This window comes from Oncorhynchus keta, chromosome 15 (genome assembly GCF_023373465.1).
Source record: "Oncorhynchus keta strain PuntledgeMale-10-30-2019 chromosome 15, Oket_V2, whole genome shotgun sequence".
Taxonomy (NCBI): Eukaryota; Metazoa; Chordata; class Actinopteri; order Salmoniformes; family Salmonidae; genus Oncorhynchus; species Oncorhynchus keta.
In genome coordinates, this window is record NC_068435.1 from 16,896,142 (window position 1) to 16,915,633 (window position 19,492).

Sequence of the window (19,492 nt, forward strand, 5' to 3'; positions counted from 1 at the left end):
AGAATGGAGGATACAGAGAAAGAGGGAATGGAGGATACAGAGGAAGAGGGGAATGGAGGATACAGAGAAAGAGGGGAATGGATGATACAGAGAAAGAGGGGAATGGAGGATACAGAGAAAGAGAGAATGGAGGATACAGAGAAAGAGGGAATGGAGGATACAGAGAAAGAGGGGAATGGAGGATACAGAGAAAGAGGGGAATGGAGGATACAGAGAAAGAGGGAATGGAGGATACAGAGAAAGAGGGGAATGGAGGATACAGAGAAAGAGGGAATGGATGATACAGAGAAAGAGGGAATGGAGGATACAGAGAAAGAGGGGAATGGAGGATACAGAGAAAGAGAGAATGGAGGATACAGAGAAAGAGGGAATGGAGGATACAGAGAAAGAGGGAATGGAGGATACAGAGAAAGAGGGGAATGGAGGATACAGAGAAAGAGAGAGATGGAGGAGCAGATAGCAGGTATAGAAAGCAGCAGCCATGCTAAACAGTCACACAGAGGAGAGTAGTGGAGAGCGCCTACGTCTTTCCATCAGACGAGAGTAGTGGAGAGCGCCTACGTCTTTCCATCAGAGGAGAGTAGTGGAGAGCGCCTACGTCTTTCCATCAGAGGAGAGTAGTGGAGAGCGCCTACGTCTTTCCATCAGAGGAGAGTAGTGGAGAGCACCTACGTCTTTCCATCAGAGGAGAGTAGTGGAGAGCGCCTACGTCTTTCCATCAGAGGAGAGTAGTGGAGAGCACCTACGTCTTTCCATCAGAGGAGAGTAGTGGAGAGCACCTACGTCTTTCCATCAGAGGAGAGTAGTGGAGAGCGCCTTCGTCTTTCCATCAGAGGAGAGTAGTGGAGAGCACCTACGTCTTTCCATCAGAGGAGAGTAGTGGAGAGCGCCTTCGTCTTTCCATCAGAGGAGAGTAGTGGAGAGCGCCTACGTCTTTCCATCAGAGGAGAGTAGTGGAGAGCGCCTACGTCTTTCCATCAGCTGAGCAGAATCTCTCCCCTCCCTCTATCCATCCCGCTCCCTCCCCCTCTCCCTCCCCCTCTCCCTCTTCTTCCCCCCTCCCTTCTGCATGTAGCTGAGGCATATGAGTGGGTCTCCTGGGTCTGGCTCACTGCAGTGTATGGAAGGGTAGGGCTGCTGCCTGTACAATGTACTGAAGAATGGTGCACCAGGAGAAACATGTTTACCAGGTGTGTGTTTGTATGGTGTGTGTATGTTCTTGTAGTATAATGTGTTTACATGTATTGAAATACTGTATGTTAGGTTCATATAGGTATGTTGGATGAATCTGTGGGTTATGTATTTATGTGTGTGTGATTGTATCACACCAGGGTGTGTCCGTGCGTATATTTGACAAGATTGCACGTCTATTTCCGACTACATATAAAAGCCTGTAGTTGTTGGTTTGCCATCCTGTCTGTGTACATTTCTGCTGTTTATGTTGTTTGGAGGTGTGTATTTCTGTGTATGTGCTGCTAGGTGTATGTGTACGTGTGAGGTATGTTCGTGTTTCGCCTAGGTGGTGTGTACATTTTGGTGTGTACATTTTGTACAATGCGTGCGACTTTGTTTGAGAGTATGTTAATGCCATGCTTTTTACAGTTAAGACATTCAGTATCATATACCAAAAACATCATAAAGTGTGTGTTGTTTATGTTTCATATGTGGTGTAGATGTAGATGTAGTGTAGATGGTCTATCTACCCAGTAAGACAGTAACTGGCTCGGTCTCCAGTGTGAGGAGGCTGGAGGGGGTGGAGCGTTGGCTGCTTCTTCTACAATGGGAGCGTCCATCTGTGATTTATGACGTTACATCACAGCACCATCTAATCACTATGCGTGTGTGTGTGTGTGTGTGTGTGTGTGTGTGTGTGTGTGTGTGTGTGTGTGTGTGTGTGTGTGTGTGTGTGTGTGTGTGTGTGTGTGTGTGTGTGTGTGTGTGTGTGTGTGTGTGTGTGTGTGTGTGTAACATACATGTGTGCATACGTGTGTGATGTCCCAAACTGTGAGTGGCCCTGTGTTAGGAAAATTACGATTAAATGACTGAACAAATCATTTTAAATGGAACTGTAACTAAGTAAACTTATACTCTGTTTTATTATATCTGATTAACAATATGAGTTCATAAGAAGGGATTGTGTGACACAGACAAGGAGTAATTCAAGTTAATGAACACCATTCCAACTTGGAAGAAAGAAATGGGTTGTGGATTAAGTAAACAGATAAGGTAGTTAACCTATGGTTGAACCGACAAAACTTAGCTCTGGGGTGTTTTAGATAAGGCTGTGAGTGCATTCCTAGGTTTGCTGTTAATTAGAACTGTCAGCTAAGTGGTGATCGATAATGTTGAGGGGTCAAAAGTTAATTCAGTTGTGTTGTGTGTCCTGTGTATGTGCTGGGGGGTCAGAATGAACTCAGAATGAACCTTTAAAGTTCCCTTTGTCTCGGTCTGGAGGAGGAGATTCTGTTAAGCAATGAAATGACGTCATGTTATTGTATATAAACTGTTGCTCGTGGTAACGTGGCAGTGCGCGCCGAGAATAAATTATGTTACCTATTATTGATAAGACCGGTCTCTGTCTATTTTATGCAAACAAGAATCTTACAAATTCTCATAAAATAAATTAAGGGAATTCAATTAATGAAAACACATTGGTATAATTAAATTACAGCAACACCTGAGGGATGTGGGCGCAGTCACAGACTGTAAACATAAAATCTGGAAAGGAAAGTCATGTTTACTGTTGCATGATGCATTTCCATTGGATCTCTATCTGTGTGGTTGCAGAAGCAGGCCTCTATAAAGAAAGGATCTGTATGTCAAACTAAAAGCTATATGACACAAACAACACCCACTACATCTTTGGATGTAGTGGGTGTAGAGTACAAACAGAAAGAACAGAAAAATAGAGATACAGGTAGATTAAAAAGTAGTCAGACATGGGAGATGGGACAGACCAGGTAAAGAGAGCAAGAGGAGAGAGTATATGAGAGTTAAGATGACACAAGATATTAAAGACGAGGACAAAGAAAGATGAGATAAAATCAATGCGAGGTGACTGGACATTTATCTCTGTGTGTGTTCCGCCTGGCTGCGTTGCTCTTTCCCTTCTCTCCACGACTCTGAGTCCGCAGTGATTTAGCACCCAGCCAGTCAGACTCCATTAAAACGCTCCATCCATCCCTTCTTCTTCATCCTCCCTCCATTCCTCCACCCATCTCTTCTCTTTGTGTGCTTGTATGACCATACCCCAACTCTACATCTCTCTATTCCCTTGGTTTAAGCAATAGTATACTAAGTGCTATTCGTTGTTATACTGACTATAGTTTTCACATTTTATTTAATTGGCCCACCTACTATATATTTTAATGTTTTAGGCTATATTTTAATGTTGTCCAGTCATCTTAGTTTTCTATGCCTCTTAAAAATGCCAATGAATTAAAATCCTTCCTCTTTATCATTGGGTTGATGCCTGTTTTTATCATCGGGATTTTTACTTCAGGTTTATTGTGGTATTGTTGTATTTTCTTCAATATGCCTCCACTAGGCCCAGAGGAATGACAGAGAGTCCATCAGGCAGAAGCTAGCCTTTGGCAGTTTCTATGACGACGAGGAGCCAGCCATCTACACCAGCTGCAGCAAGAATGGCATTTCCTCCCGGTGGGTTTGTCTGATGGTGATAATGCATGAGTATACCAGATAGTGTGCGTGCATGTGTGTCTGCTTGCTTGTGCTCTTTATCTGAAATAGGTAGGTTCATTTGGAATTTTGAGTTTAATATAGTGTGTGTTGTACTATTATGAAATATGGGATCGCCCATAGTTTTAGGACAGTTTTAGCTGCTGCGATAATAGCGCCACACTAAAAATATTGAGTCAGTTGTGTTGCACCCTTTCCACCACTAGATGGTGTGATGCTGTGGAGCTCAGTGAGTGTTTGACTTACTTTCTAGCGGAAGAGAACTAGGCACAGGTCTAGGATCAGCATTCCTTCTGTTAAAAACTGATCATCGTCTGGAGGGGTAGCCTCATTCTACTCCTTGAATAGAGAGCATATTTTGCTGAAGGGAGGGCTATCCATTGTATCGAAAAATCGATACACCCCACTCCCTATTTTTTAAATTTTTGGTGCGGGACCATTCTGGTCTACTTATTTCCCCTGGACAAAACATCTCACGGGCGAACGAGAGGGGACAATAAGAGAGTGAACGTTATTTATAATAAGGTTTACATGGAGAAAATCAGACCTCTCTGAAATAGAAATGGATAGCCCTCCCTTCAGCAAAATATATTTTCCCTAAACCCTCCCTGAAGCTTAAAAATAAATGACCCTCCCCTATACAAAAAATAATCATAAAACATCAAGTGGATAGCAGAGAACATGCTTACCGTTTAACCTCAGTTCTTAGACAGACCAGAGCCGTATATATGCCGTTTTAGAAACTGTTCTTTATCCTGTAAGCATTAGATGGCAGCGCACAAATTTTGATAGAGCAAAGAACTGCGGGCCAGAAGGTTTTGGGTTTGCAGACAAACCATGGACAAGATTAGGGGTGGAAATATCTCCTTTATAGTAAAATAATTGCTTGAATCTATCATCGTGTTTGCAGGTCCGAGAAAAAATAGCCTTTTATAAAAATGTCATGCAATTCTATGCCATGTACATATTAGCTGAATCTTTTTTATTACCACGCAAATGAACGAAATTACAGGCTAAGAACGGACAGAGAGATAGGCCTGTGTGTTCATTTGATCATATTTCTTAATGCCAAATCAATGTGTCGTGTTTGCAACGAAACTGGCCCTTTTTGCAAATAATTTAATCTGAGATGTCATTAGGAATCTGAGCATGGTATTTTCAAAAATTAGGCCTATCTTTCCACCTGACACAGAGTAGGCCCACTGATGGAAACAAATGTAAGCATTAACTGCTGGCTAAAGTTACTCTTCTTCTGTTGCTTAACAAAACAAGAGAAGGTCACAAGTGTTTCCCTGAAAGCTGTCTGGGTTAAAACATACTCTAGGCCTGTTATACAGGAAGTGAATACCTTAATCAATTGACAGTGACATAATTATACTACTTCCCAAGCAAAGTCCATGTTTTGTCTCCTCGGCTATAGAAGGTTGTAGCTCAGCATCTGAAAGAAACAAAACAAAATATCCCCATATGCATCCGAGTCACGTCTTACCGGGGTCTTTTACAGCTTGTTTCTAGCATAAAGCATTGCGGGCTAAAGCACTAATGAGATCTGTTTTATTTCCTTCAAAACTAACAAGGGGTAGGCCTGTATATTTTAAAATGTTCTTTAACTTTACAGCCCTTCACCGACAAGGAGGTAGGCCATTTAAAGAGTGTATGGCGGGTGGAGGTATTGACCGATAAATCTATGGATATAACAGTTTATAGCCTAATTTAATCTGTACAACAGGTAGACGGACCTCATATTTCGTAAATAGGAAGAAACAGTCTCCGACACAAAGCACTCTTGTCGTTAGTAAAGTCTAACTAAAATTAAGACAGTTTAAATGAATTATGCCTACTGGAATTGGACTACTTTCAGCACCATGAGCGGTCCATTTCGGATTCATTGTGTTGCGGCTGCTGCTTCAAGTTTCAGCACCACAATGTACCGTTACTGAAATCTGGCTTAATTGTGAGGTCAATAACTCTGATAAATGCATCAATGGCAAGAAACATATTGTTTTTATTCAAATCAGTTTTATTTAGTAGCAAGCTATCAAAGTAGTTATCTTCACCTCTCCTTCTCAAACTGAACAGAACATAGGCTATAGACTAGTCTGCACGCATTTTTTTAGACTAGGCCTAATCAACAATTATTTTCGGGAGAAGCCTTTGACTCTACTCCTGAACTGCAACCGTAGGCCTACAAAGCACAGCCATTGGTTAAGCACAGAAAAACGTTTTTTTTTTTATCAGGAAGAGCAAACAGGCCAGGGCTCAGGGTTGTAATGTCCAATGGAGCCTAGTTTTATTTACACCATCCTAGCAGCTATCTTAGAAATACAACTTTGCTCTGTGCTTCTCCGAGCATGCACTTCGTAGCCTATAGGCTATGGATCATTTGATTGAGACCACACTAAAAAGCCTATAGGCGCACATGATAGCAGAGAATCAGAGATGAGGGGCGGTATCGGGCACACGTCGATATAAATATCCTAATAAGCAACTAATTCTAAAACACTGAGAAATATAGACATTCCATCAATTACAATTACAAAATACTAAACCCTCCCCTTGACTGAAATGTAATAAGCGATGACCCTCGCCCATTTTCCTCCAGGTAACCATGCTTTAAATTCTGATCCCTCCCTAAGTAGACCAGAGCCAGGTGTTACATCTCTCACGTGAGCATGCTAGATATTATGGAGGATCCATAAACACACAGGAAAAGCATGTACACAGAACCAAAATATAAACACAACAATTTTGCTCCCATGTTTCATGAGCTGAAATAACATTTCCCAGAAATATACCATAAACATAAAAAACTTATTTCTCTAAAATTGTGTACACAAATTTGTTTACATCCCTGTTAGTGAGCATTTCTCCTTGGCCAAGATAACCCATCCACCTGACAGATGTGGCATATCAAGAAGCTGATTAAACAGCATCATCAATACACAGGTGCACCTTGTGCTGGGGACAATAAAAGGCCACTCTAAAATGTGTAGTTTTGTCACACAACACAATGCCATAGGTGTCTCAAGTTTTGAGGCAGCGTGCAATTGGCATGCTGACTGCAGGAATGTCCAACAGAGCTGTTGCCAGAGAATTGGATGTTCATTTCTCTACCATAAGCCGCCTCCAACGTTGTTTTAGAGAATTTGGCAGTACGCCCAACTGGCCTCACAACCGCAGACCATGTGTAACCACGCCATCCTAGGACCTCCACATCGGGCTTCTTCACCTGCGGGGTTGTCTGAGACCAGTCACCTGGACAGCTGTTGAAACTGAAAAGTATTTATGTCTGTAATAAAGCACTTTTGTGGGGAAAACCTCATTCTGATTGGCTGGGCCTGGCTCCCAAATGCCCTCCCAGGCCCACCCATGGCTGCGACACTGCCCAGTTATGTGAAATCCATAGATTACGGCTGAGTGAATTTATTTCAATTGACTGATTTCCTTATATGAACTGTAACTCAGTAAAATCGTTAAAATTGTTGCATGTTGCTTTTATATTTGTGTTCATTATAATTACCAAGCCATTGAGCGAGTTACTTCCGGGCAACAACAGAACCACTGGCCTAAGGGATAGGGGGAAGTTTGGGATTGGCCCTTTGTCTGGAAGCAGCAGATGCTTTTTTAAAAATGTATATTCATGTCAGAGTGTTAGTTTATCCTCCCTGAAATGAGTCATTTAAGCAGAGAAAATCCCACAGGGGGAGACAAGAAAAGGTATAGAGAAAGAGCTTCCCGGAAAGCTACATTGTTTTCTCTGTTTTTCACCCAGTAACAGTAACACCAGAACTTCATTCTAAAGGGCAAGACGAGAATCATTGACTGTAAATGGCTGAACGGGGAAGCATACAGATGTAATAAGCATACAGCACATGCACACACTGATCAATGTAATCTTCTCACACTGACTTATATATACTTGTCAGCTCATAGCATAGTGCAAACACACAAAAACAAATGCACAATGTCACTTAATAACCTGCCCAGGGACTGTGGTTCAAAATTAGCCGGGCTGGCTAAAACCGGCACTTTTACTGAAACGTTGATTAATGTGCAGTGTCCCTGTAAAAAATAAAATAAACTCAAACTTCAAATGACACAAATGTCACACACTAAAATACTGTGCATTCACACGTAACCACTGAACCCACAAACCCAAAGCATACTACACCCACCCACTAGGTTTATGAGTATAGACACACAAGGTTAGGCCATGCCTTCAGAAACGGCAAGTCTCTCTGACGAGTGAACTTGAGTACCTACACCTACACATTTTCCTGGAAAAGTGGTTGGTGTTTATCCTAAATAAAGGGGACCGCCCCTTTTCAGTCCAGTTTAGGGAAGTGCTCATCTGTCTGTGGTCAAGCTACTGGAAATAAAGAAGTGTTGCCTCTTTCTGTCCACTGTTCCTATTGAACGTTCTCTAGTCACATGACCCTTAGTGGAGGTCAAAGTGTACCTTCCGGTACATTGTAAAGTGGAAATTCCAATGCTAACAGGCTTTTAGGGGTTGAGTGCGGTTCCTATTCCTACTTTGAAGCAAGGAGTCTAGGTTTCAACCAAATTCTCACATCTTGTTTAGTGACAGCTTCTTGAATTAATGACGTATGGACTGTTATGATGACTGAAAGTCTTGCTTACTGAAGGTGACTGAGAGTCTGTTTGACTCGTCATCACTGTGGCTGAGAGATTTCAATGGTTTCAATTTTTATGTAATTTTATGGGTCTGGTTGTTTAATTTACCTTTTTGTTATTGCTTGTGACGATATATGATGTTACCAAACGAAACCGCACAATGCCCAAGGTAACATAGTAAACAAAAATCCGGGACACTCAAGATAGTGTAATATGTTACTGTTGGTATGGTTGCATAAGACAGAAGTTAAATACAGTGAACTTCTAGCAACCCAAAAGTTGTGTGTTCGAATCTCATCATGGACAACTTTAGCAGTTTAGCTAATTAGCAACTTACTACTTTTTAGCCACTTTATAACTATTTAGCATGTTAGCTAACCGTTTCCCTAACCCTAACCCTAACCCTAACCTTAACCTTTTAACCTAACTCCTGACCCTAACTCCTAGTCTAGCTAATTTTATCCACCTAGCTAATGTTAGCAACAACATTTCGGGAATTCCTAAAATATAAAATATCAAACGTCTTGCAAATTCATAACATATTATATGAATTGCAATTCGTAACATATTATAGTTAATGGATGATGGACATCCACAAATTAATACATACCATACGAAACATAGCATAGCATACTAAATAAAGGGAGATCAATTCACATTGACTGTGTTACATTTACACCTGAGTCCAGGTTGCACACAATCCCTTCTGCCCTCATTCACTCCCCTGTGTGGATCTGAGTGAAGGGAAGGGGAAAGGGGGATACCTAGTCAGTTGTAGAATTGAATGCCTTCAACTGAAATGTGTCTTTCACATTTAACCCAACCCCTCTGAATCAGAAAGGTGCGGGGTCGCTTTCTTAATCGAAGGCTATGTTGTCGAGGGCTAACTGCCTTGTTGGCAGATTTTTCCACCTTTCCGGCTCGGGGATTCAAACCAGTGACCTTTCGGTTACTGGCCCAATGCTCTTCACAGCTAGGCTACCTGCCGCCTCCATGACTGGGTTACTGGTGTAAAAGCAATAGCTCCACCTTTCATGTTTTTTGAAAGTCAGACCTCAGATTAGCAAAGGACAGTGAATGAAATGCAGCCAGGATTTGTAGAGGTTATATGGATCAGGGGTGGGGTTATATGGATCAGGGGTGGGGTTATATGGATCAGGGGTATGGTTATATGGATCAGGGGTGGGGTTATATGGATCAGGGGTAGGGTTATATGGATCAGGGGTGGGGTTATATGGATCAGGGGTAGGGTTATATGGATCAGGGGTGGGGTTATATGGATCAGGGGTATGGTTATATGGATCAGGGGTAGGGTTATATGGATCAGGGGTATGGTTATATGGATCAGGGGTAGGGTTATATGGATCAGGGGTGGGGTTATATGGATCAGGGGTATGGTTATATGGATCAGGGGTATGGTTATATGGATCAGGGGTAGGGTTATATGGATCAGGGGTGGGGTTAAATGGATCAGGGGTAGGGTTATATGGATCAGGGGTGGGGTTAAATGGATCAGGGGTATGGTTATATGGATCAGGGTAGGGTTATATGGATCAGGGGTGGGGTTATATGGATCAGGGGTAGGGTTATATGGATCAGGGGTAGGGTTATATGGATCAGGGGTGGGGTTATATGGATCAGGGTTATGGTTATATGGATCAGGGGTAGGGTTATATGGATCAGGGGTAGGGTTATATGGATCAGGGGTAGGGTTATATGGATCAGGGGTGGGGTTATATGGATCAGGGTTATGGTTATATGGATCAGGGGTGGGGTTATATGGATCAGGGGTGGGGTTATATGGATCAGGGGTAGGGTTATATGGATCAGGGGTGGGGTTATATGGATCAGGGGTGGGGTTATATGGATCAGGGGTGGGGTTATATGGATCAGGGGTATGGTTATATGGATCAGGGGTGGGGTTATATGGATCAGGGGTGGGGTTATATGGATCAGGGGTGGGGTTATATGGATCAGGGGTAGGGTTATATGGATCAGGGGTGGGGTTATATGGATCAGGGGTATGGTTATATGGATCAGGGGTGGGGTTATATGGATCAGGGGTATGGTTATATGGATCAGGGGTGGGGTTATATGGATCAGGGGTGGGGTTATATGGATCAGGGGTGGGGTTATATGGATCAGGGGTATGGTTATATGGATCAGGGGTGGGGTTATATGGATCAGGGGTGGGGTTATATGGATCAGGGGTGGGGTTATATGGATCAGGGGTGGGGTTATATGGATCAGGGGTATGGTTATATGGATCAGGGGTAGGGTTATATGGATCAGGGGTGGGGTTATATGGATCAGGGGTGGGGTTATATGGATCAGGGGTAGGGTTATATGGATCAGGGGTGGGGTTATATGGATCAGGGGTATGGTTATATGGATCAGGGGTGGGGTTAAATGGATCAGGGGTAGGGTTATATGGATCAGGGGTAGGGTTATATGGATCAGGGGTGGGGTTATATGGATCAGGGGTAGGGTTATATGGATCAGGGGTGGGGTTATATGGATCAGGGGTATGGTTATATGGATCAGGGGTGGGGTTATATGGATCAGGGGTATGGTTATATGGATCAGGGGTAGGGTTATATGGATCAGGGTAGGGTTATATGGATCAGGGGTGGGGTTATATGGATCAGGGGTAGGGTTATATGGATCAGGGGTGGGGTTATATGGATCAGGGGTATGGTTATATGGATCAGGGTAGGGTTATATGGATCAGGGTAGGGTTATATGGATCAGGGGTGGGGTTATATGGATCAGGGGTGGGGTTATATGGATCAGGGGTGGGGTTATATGGATCAGGGGTATGGTTATATGGATCAGGGGTGGGGTTATATGGATCAGGGGTGGGGTTATATGGATCAGGGGTATGGTTATATGGATCAGGGGTGGGTTTATATGGATCAAGGGTGGGGTTATATGGATCAGGGGTGGGGTTATATGGATACATTTGGAATTGAGCGATTATCTCGCCCCCTTGCTTCATCTAACTGTATGCCTCTCCCTCCTGCTCCCCTTTTTTCAGGCTGTGATTTGATTGTTCAATCTATCTCCCCCTCTCCTTTTCTATCTCCTGTCCCTCTCTCTCTCTCTCTCTCTCTCTCTCTCTCTCTCTCTCTCTCTCTCTCTCTCTCTCTCTCTCACTGTCAGGCCTCAAAGTGGTGTGAATCTGCAGGTGTGTTTTGTGAATGACAGCAACAGTGACAAGGACAGCGATGCAGAGGACAGCAGGACAGAGACCAGCCTGGACACGCCGCTGTCACCTGTGGTACACGCTAAAGATGTAGATGTGTGTGTGGCGTGTGTTCTCATCAACTGATACTTTGGAACCTGACATAACAGGACTTAACAGGAGAAAAATAAGCTAATTGACTGTGGAATGTGTGTGTGAGCACACACACCAATGTGTTTGGGTTTGATGACTATGAAGTATGCATGTATTTACATTACAATCTATGATTCTGTATAACTAGCATGTGTATGTGTACTTACTGTGGTGTATGTGGGCGTCCATCCAGAGCAAGCAGAGTTCATCCCTGTCGGACCGGGACACGGGAGAGGAGGACTCAGACCCCCTGGAGGATTGTGGCTTCTGGCGGGTGCAGCGGCGGCTCCAAGAGGAGGCACGGGTGGCCCTGGCGTTGGCTCGCCCTATGGCCCGCATGCAGGTAGAGGTGGAGAGACAGATCCAGATCCACCGCCGCTCGCCTGTCGCCGACCTGGTCAGTGTGTGTGTTGTAGACCTGTCATTTCTGATAAGTTGACTTGGCTGGAGAGAGAGGACACTTGAGGCCATGGTGCAGTCAGAATAACACATTTAATACCTAGGGTGGTGTAGCGGTCTAAGCCGCAGCTTAAGGCACACATGTCTAGTGTTGACATAGGTTAGAATCCAGGCTACTGCCATTTGACACAACCTCTATCTTTCCCCATGTCAGAAAAATATGTATTTAGAATTATTCTGGGTACATGTATTTACATTAAATATGCAAGATGCGAGATCAAGTTACATCTTAGATGCAAGGGCATAGTACAAAATGAATAGCATGGTATTTCCGTTTACAGTTGTTGGTGTTAAAAGCACTTGCTAAAAAGCCCTATAATGTAATGGCTAAGAAGCCAATTATTCTCAAGATCAGATGTTGGTTGAAATGAAACTGATACCACTTTCAGTCAAACAATGAGAACAATGAGACTTTTTCATGTTTCCTGGTACAGAGAGTGAAATTCTGCCGTCTCAGCCAGTTCCAGATTGGATTGTCATGAGTTCCTGAGGCCTTTGAGAACTCTTTCCTGTGTGATCTGAGGCCCAGGGTGATGGAAAAACACTTGTACTTCAAACCATTTTAACTTACACTACCGTTCAAAAGTTTGGGGTCACTTAGAAATTACCTTGTTTTTGAAAGAAAAGCACATTTTTGGTCCTTTAAAATAACATCAAATTGATCAGAAATACAGTGTGGCTGTTGTTAATGTTGTAAATGACTTGTAGCTGGAAACTGTTGATTTTTAATGGAATATCTATATTATTGTACAAAGGCCCATTATCAGCAACCATCACTCCTGTGTTCCAATGGCATGTTGTGTTAGCTAATCCAAGTTTATAATTTTAAAAGGCTAATTGATAATTAGAAAACCCTTTTGCAATTATATTAGCACAGATGAAAACTGTTGTACTGATTAAAGAAGCAATGAAACTGGCCTTCTTTAGACTAGTTTCTTCTGAAACTCGTCAGTCTATTCTTGTTCTGAGAAATGAAGGCTATTCCATGCAAGAAATTGCCAATGAACTGAAGATCTCGTACAACGCTGTGTACTACCCCCTTCACAGAACAGAGCAAACTGGCTCTAACCAGAATAGAAGGAGTGGGATGCCCCGGTGCATAACTGAGCAAGAGGACAAGGACATTAGTGTCTAGTTTGAGAAACAGACGCCTCACAAGTCCTCAACTGGCAGCTTCATTAAATAGTATTCGCAAAACACCAGTCTCAACATTAACAGTGAAGAGGCGACTCCGGGATGCTGGCCTTGCTGGCCTTCTACGCTCGGAGTCGGGAAGCAAGTACAGGGAGTGAGTGTTTTAATAAATAAAACTATAAACACAAAACGCAAACAACGCCCCAACATGAAACAGAGTCAATAACACCTGAGGAAAGAACCAAGGGGTGTGACAGATATAGTGAAAATAATTAAGGAGGTGATGGAGTCCAGGTTAGTGTCATGAGGTGCTGGTGCGCTTGACGATGGGGACAGGTGTGCGGGATAATCAGCACCCTGATGACCTAGAGGCCGGAGAGGGAGTATACGTGACATATTCCATTAAAAATCAGCCGTTTCCAGCTACAATAGTCATTTACAACATTAACATTTTCTACACTGTATTTCTGATCAATTTGATGTTATTTTAATGGACAAAAAACATGCTTTTCTTTCAAAAACAAGAATATTTCAAAGTGACCTCAAACGTTTGAATGGTAGTGTATGTGCAAGCAATTAACGTATGAGCAAGCAATTAACTTATGAGCAAGCAATTAACTTATGAGCAAGCAATTAAGCAGGTTACTCTTATTATGATTGCAAACAAAGATAATTAGATATGGCATCCGGATTGGATTGTCCTCCGTCCTCAGTGTGTGTGACTTGTGTGTGACTATGTGTGTGTGACTATGACAGTGTGCGTGTGACTGTGTACGTGACTATGTGTGTGTGACTATGACAGTGTGCGTGTGACTGTGTGCGTGCAAGAGGCCTGACAGGCAGCCGGGGCGGGACAGTGCGTTTATTAGCCTCAGCTGGTCGACCTAGTAATTTACTGGAATAAACTTTGTAGTCGACTTAGTGCTTTTTTGGAACAAGCTTTAGCACTTCTAAGAAATTGGTAGTTACCTAGATGTAATTTTTATATTTTCCCAGCCCCAAAGATTGTGGTGAATGAGTTGTAAATACGACCATACAGTCATTGTGTGTCAGACCGAGCGAATTCCCCCCTGACTGGAGTTTTACCTAACTGTTGATGTGTATGTCAGTACCTAAACAAACAATGGTGAGATGATGGCATTTAACTCGCCCCGGTCTAAAGAAACTGCTCTAAGATCAGGATAACAGAAAGGATTGAATTATTTGCATATAGAGTGCATCCAGAAATTATTACACCCCTTGACTTTTTCCACATTTTGTTGTGTTACAGCCTGAATTTAGAATGGATTAAATTGAGATTTTGTGTCACTGTCCTACACACAATACCCCATAATGTCCAAATGGAATTATGTTTTTATTTATTTATTTACCAATTCATTAAAAATCAAAAGCTAAAATGTCTTGAGTCAATAAGTATACAACCCCTTTATTATGGCAAGCCTAAATAAGTTCAGGAGTAAAAATGTGCTTAAGAAGTCACATAATAAGTTGCATGGACTCACTGTGTGCAATAATAGTGTTTAACATATTTTTTTACGACTACTTCATCGCCACACCCCACACATACAATTATCTGTAAGGTCCCTCAGTCAAGCAGTGAATTTCAAACACAGATTCAACCATAAAGACCAAGGAGGTTTTCCAATGCCTCGCAAAAAAGGGCACCTAATGGTAGATGAGTAAAACATAAAATAAAAATCAGACATTGAATATCTTCCATCATCATGAAATGATTTATTACACTTTGGATGGTGTATGAATACACACAGTCACTACAAAGATACATACGTCCTTCCTAACTCCCTTGCCAAAGAGGAAGGAAGCCGCACAGGGATTTCACCATGAGGCCAATGGTGACTTTAAAACAGTTACATGTTTTAAATGGCTGTGATAGGAGAAAACTGAGGATGAAACAACAACATTTTAGTTACTCCACAATATTAACCTAAATGACAGAGTGAAAAGAAGGAAACCCGGACTGGAAAAAAGTATTCAAAAACATGCATCCTGTGTGCAATAAGGCACTAAGGTAAAACTGCAGAAAATGTGGCAAAGAAAATGACTTAATGTCCTGAATACAAAGCATTGTGTTTGGGGCAAATCCAACACAACACATCACTGAGTACCGCTCTTCATATTTTCAAGCATTCTGGTGGCTGCATCATCTTATGGGTATGCTTGTCATCAGCAAGGACTAGGGAGTATTTTATAAATGGAATATAGCTAACCACAGGCAAAATCCTAGAGAAAAACCTGGTTCATTCTGCTTTCCAACAGACACTGGGAGACATTCACCTTTCAGCAGGACAATAACTTAAAACATAAGGTCAAATATACACTGGAGTTGCTTACCAAGACGACATTGAATGTTCCTGAGTGGTCTAGTTACAGTTATGACTTAAATCGGTTTGAAAATCTATGGCAAAACTTGAAAATGGCTGTTTGATGATCAACAACCAACTTGACAGAGCTTGAATAATGTGAAAAATGATGTGCAAGTATTGTGCAGTCCAGGTGTGCAAAGCTCTTTGACATTAGAGAATTTTGTGTGTAAAATTGACAACAAAAAAAGACAATTAAATCCATTTCAATCCCACTTTTTAACACACAAAATGGGGAAAAAGTTGGGGGTGTGAAAGCACTGTAATCACCCTAACCCCAAAGGCCCAAATACAGTGCATTTGGAAAGTATTCAGACACCTTCACTTTTTCCACATTTTGTTACGTTTTAGAAATTTGTGCGATTAAAAAAAATATATATATATTTTTTTACACTGAAATATCACATTTACATAAGTATTCAGACCCTTTACTCAGTACTTTGTTGAAGCACCTTTTGCAGCGATTACAGCCTTGAGTCTTCTTGGGTATGACGCTACAAGCTTGGCACACCTGTATTTGGGGAGTTTCTCCCATTCTTCTCTGCAGATCCTCTCATGCTCTGTCAGGTTGGATGGGGAGGGTCGCTTCACATCTATTTACAGGTCTCTCCAGAGATCTTCGCTCGGGATCAAGTCCAGACTTTGGCTGGGCCACTCAAGGACATTCAGAGACTTGTCCCGAAGCCACTCCTGCGTTGTCTTAGCTGTGTGCTTAGGGTCGTTATCCTGTTGGAAGGCGAACCTTCGCCCCATTCTGAGGTCCTGAGTAGGTTTTCATTAAGGATCTCTCTGTACTTTGCTCCGTTCATCTTTCCTTTGATCTTGATTAGTCTCCCAGTCCCTGCCACTGAAAAACATCCCCACAGCAGGATGCTGTCACCACCATGCTTCACTGTAGGAATGATGACAGGTTTCCTTCAGACGTGATGTGTCACGAGTCCGACCGAGGGTGGCTTCCCTTCCCGGTCGGGTGGTGCTCGGCGGTTGTCGTCACCGGCCTATTAGCTGCTACTGATTGTCTTTCCTCCCCCTCCTTGTATGTTTATTGGTAGCACCTGTTTGTGATGATTAGTTGGGCTTCTTTAGACAGCTGACCCGCCTGTTTGTTGTGCGGGATTAATTATTGTAACCTTCGGCTCTGTAGTAGAGGAACGTGTGTGTTCCTGGTCGTGCATTTTTCAGTTGTACATTTTTCATTCCCCGTGTTTGGGGCCATTATTGTTGTGAGCACCCTGTGGTGCGTTGGTGCAATTAAAGAGCACAGCATTGCACTCTCTGTCTCCTGCGTTTGACTCCACACCCACGACACCCGGAGCATTACATGATGCTTGGCATTCAGGCCAAAGAGTTAAATCTTGGTTTCATCAGACCAGAGAATCTTGTTTCTCCTGGTCTGAGAGTCATTTAAGTGCCTTTTTGCAAACTCCAAGCGGGCTGTCATGTGCCTTTTACTGAGGAGTGGCTTTAATCTGGCCACTCAACCATAAAAGCCTGATTGGTGGAGTGCTGCAGAGATGGTTGTCCTTCTGGAAGGGTCACCCATCTCCACAGAGGAACTCTGGTGCTCTGTCAGAGTGACCATCGGGTTCTTGGTCACCTCCCTCCCCCAATTGCTCAGTTTGGCCGGGTGGCCAGCTCTAGGAAGAATCTTGGTGGTTCCAAACTTCTTGCATTTAAGAATAATGGAGGCCAGTGGGTTCTTGGGGACTTTCAATGGTGTAGAACGTTTTTGGTACCCTTCCCCATATCTGTGCCTCGACACAATACTGTCTCTGACCTCATGTCTTGATTTTTGCTCTGAAATTAACTGTCAACTGTGGGACCTTATATTGACTGCTTTGTGCCTTTCAAAACCATGTCCAATCAATTGAATTTACCACAGGTGGACTCCAATCAAGTTGTAGAAATAACTCAAAGATGATCTCAAGGATGATCAATGGAAACAGGATCCACCTGAGCTCAATTTTGAGTCTCATTGCAAAGGGTCTGAATATTTACGTAAATAAGGTATACATGTATCTGTTATTTATTTGATTTTTTTGCAAAAATTCCTAAAAAAAAATTTTTGTGCTTTTTCATTATGGGTATAGTAGATTGAGGATTAAAAAATAAAAATAATAATTAGAATAAGGCTGTAACATAACAAAATGTGGAGAACCTCAAGGCTGCACTGTATGTTGCCTTGTTTCTCTCTAAACATGACTGTACCTAATGTTCCCCTGCTTGTCTAGTTAATGTTCTAACGTTGTCCCCATGTCTGTTTGTGTACAGCTGCCCCACCTGCCCCATATCAGCGAGGGTCTGATGAAGAGGAGTCTGAGGAGGGGAGACATGAGGGACATGAGCCTGGGCCAGCTTCAGGTCATCACCAACGACCTGCACTCGCAGATACAGAGTGAGTACACACACGTACGTATGCACACGCACCACCGGAGGCTGGTGAGGGGAGGACGGCTCATAATAATGTCTGGAATGGAATAAATGGAATGGTATTAAAACACATAGAATGCATGTGTTTGATACTATTCCATTAATTCCTTTCCAGCCATTACTATGAGCCCGTCCTCCCCAATTAAAGTGGCCCCAGCCACCTGTGGTACACACCCAATCTACCTTTCATCACCACCATCATAACTCTGTTGTTCCAGGGGTTATAAGGATGTTAAGATAACGTTGTGGTGACGTTGCAGGCCTGAATGAGGAGCTGGTGCAGCTGCTGCTAATGAGAGATGAGCTCCATGTGGAGCAGGACGCCATGCTGGTTGACATAGAGGACCTGACCAGGTGAAGATCATATTGTACAGTACTGTGAACATAGAAGCACACACACACACACACACACACACACACACACACACACACACACACACACACACACACACACACACACACACACACACACACACACACACACACACACTTAGTTCTGGAGGTCAAATGCAATGGAAAGTCTACGCTAAAATACCATCTTCTGAAAACAAACTAGTCTTTTTAAAAAAGGATCTAATGATGATTTTTCATGCATTCTTTAATGTACCTGTTATTTGTTGTTCTCTCTTGTCACAGGCATTCTCAGAGCCTCCAGAGACACATGGCAGAGAAAACCCTCTCCAAATAAAACCCATAGTCACCTGTCCCCATCATCACCTATGTCACATGACAGCCAGAACCAACTCAGAGCAGTGGTCAACAACCCTGGTCCTGGAGACCAATAAGGCATGCAGGGTTTTGTTCCAGGTCAGCACTTTCACACCTGATTTAACTGATTAATACCTTTGATGACTAGGCAAATGGTTGATTCAGGGTTGTTTTAGTGCTGGAACAAAAGCCTGGATATGCTTTAACTCTCCAGAACGAGGGTTGTTGTCCACGGCTACAGAGGGACCAAACCCAACCGGGAGTCATACAAAGTCCTGAATTTTAAGAGTTCAGGCAAAACTCCGGGCCCCAGTCATAAACCATGTGTGGTAGTGACAGTTTGATCACAGAAGATGACTAGGGTTCTGTTTGTTGCCCCGCTCAGCCAGTTGTGGTGCTTTGTAGAATACTAATCACACATAGCTGTTTGTGCTGTTGCTAAGGAATTAGCTCCTAGGCTTCCCAGTGTATAAACATTGCGGCAACTAAACAGATCTTGTATGAATAATTTAGACACACAAATGGATGTAGTACCGCTGTTGTTGCATAATTCCACCTGTTTAAACATTCTGATGTTTTGAAGCTTTACTGGTTGATCCTTGATTTTGCCAAATGTTTACAGACAGATTGCAATGACCTTACTTTTGTCTGCACTTTAAATTAAATGGAAGATAAGAGTCCTTTTGGTGTTTTTTTGTGGCAGAGTTCA

The 19,492-nt window shown here is 42.8% G+C and overlaps 1 protein-coding gene across 4 annotated transcripts; it reads left to right on the top strand.

The window, feature by feature from the left end:
* Window positions 1-1,045: 1,045 nt before the first annotated feature.
* Window positions 1,046-19,463, top strand: LOC118394527 (schwannomin-interacting protein 1). Of its 4 annotated transcripts, none has more exons than XM_035787778.2 (7): window positions 1,046-1,190; window positions 3,548-3,660; window positions 11,497-11,635; window positions 11,865-12,068; window positions 17,917-18,040; window positions 18,336-18,429; window positions 18,712-19,463. In XM_035787778.2, the coding sequence occupies exons 1-7, from the start codon at window positions 1,161-1,163 to the stop codon at window positions 18,761-18,763; spliced, it is 756 nt and encodes a 251-aa protein (XP_035643671.1). In that variant the 5' UTR covers window positions 1,046-1,160; the 3' UTR covers window positions 18,764-19,463. The 4 variants fall into 4 exon arrangements, with proteins under 4 accessions (XP_035643671.1, XP_035643673.1, XP_035643672.1 ...); XM_035787780.2 differs by having other exon boundaries at window positions 11,865-12,014; XM_035787779.2 differs by having other exon boundaries at window positions 11,497-11,614.
* The last annotated feature ends 29 nt before the right edge of the window (window positions 19,464-19,492 follow it).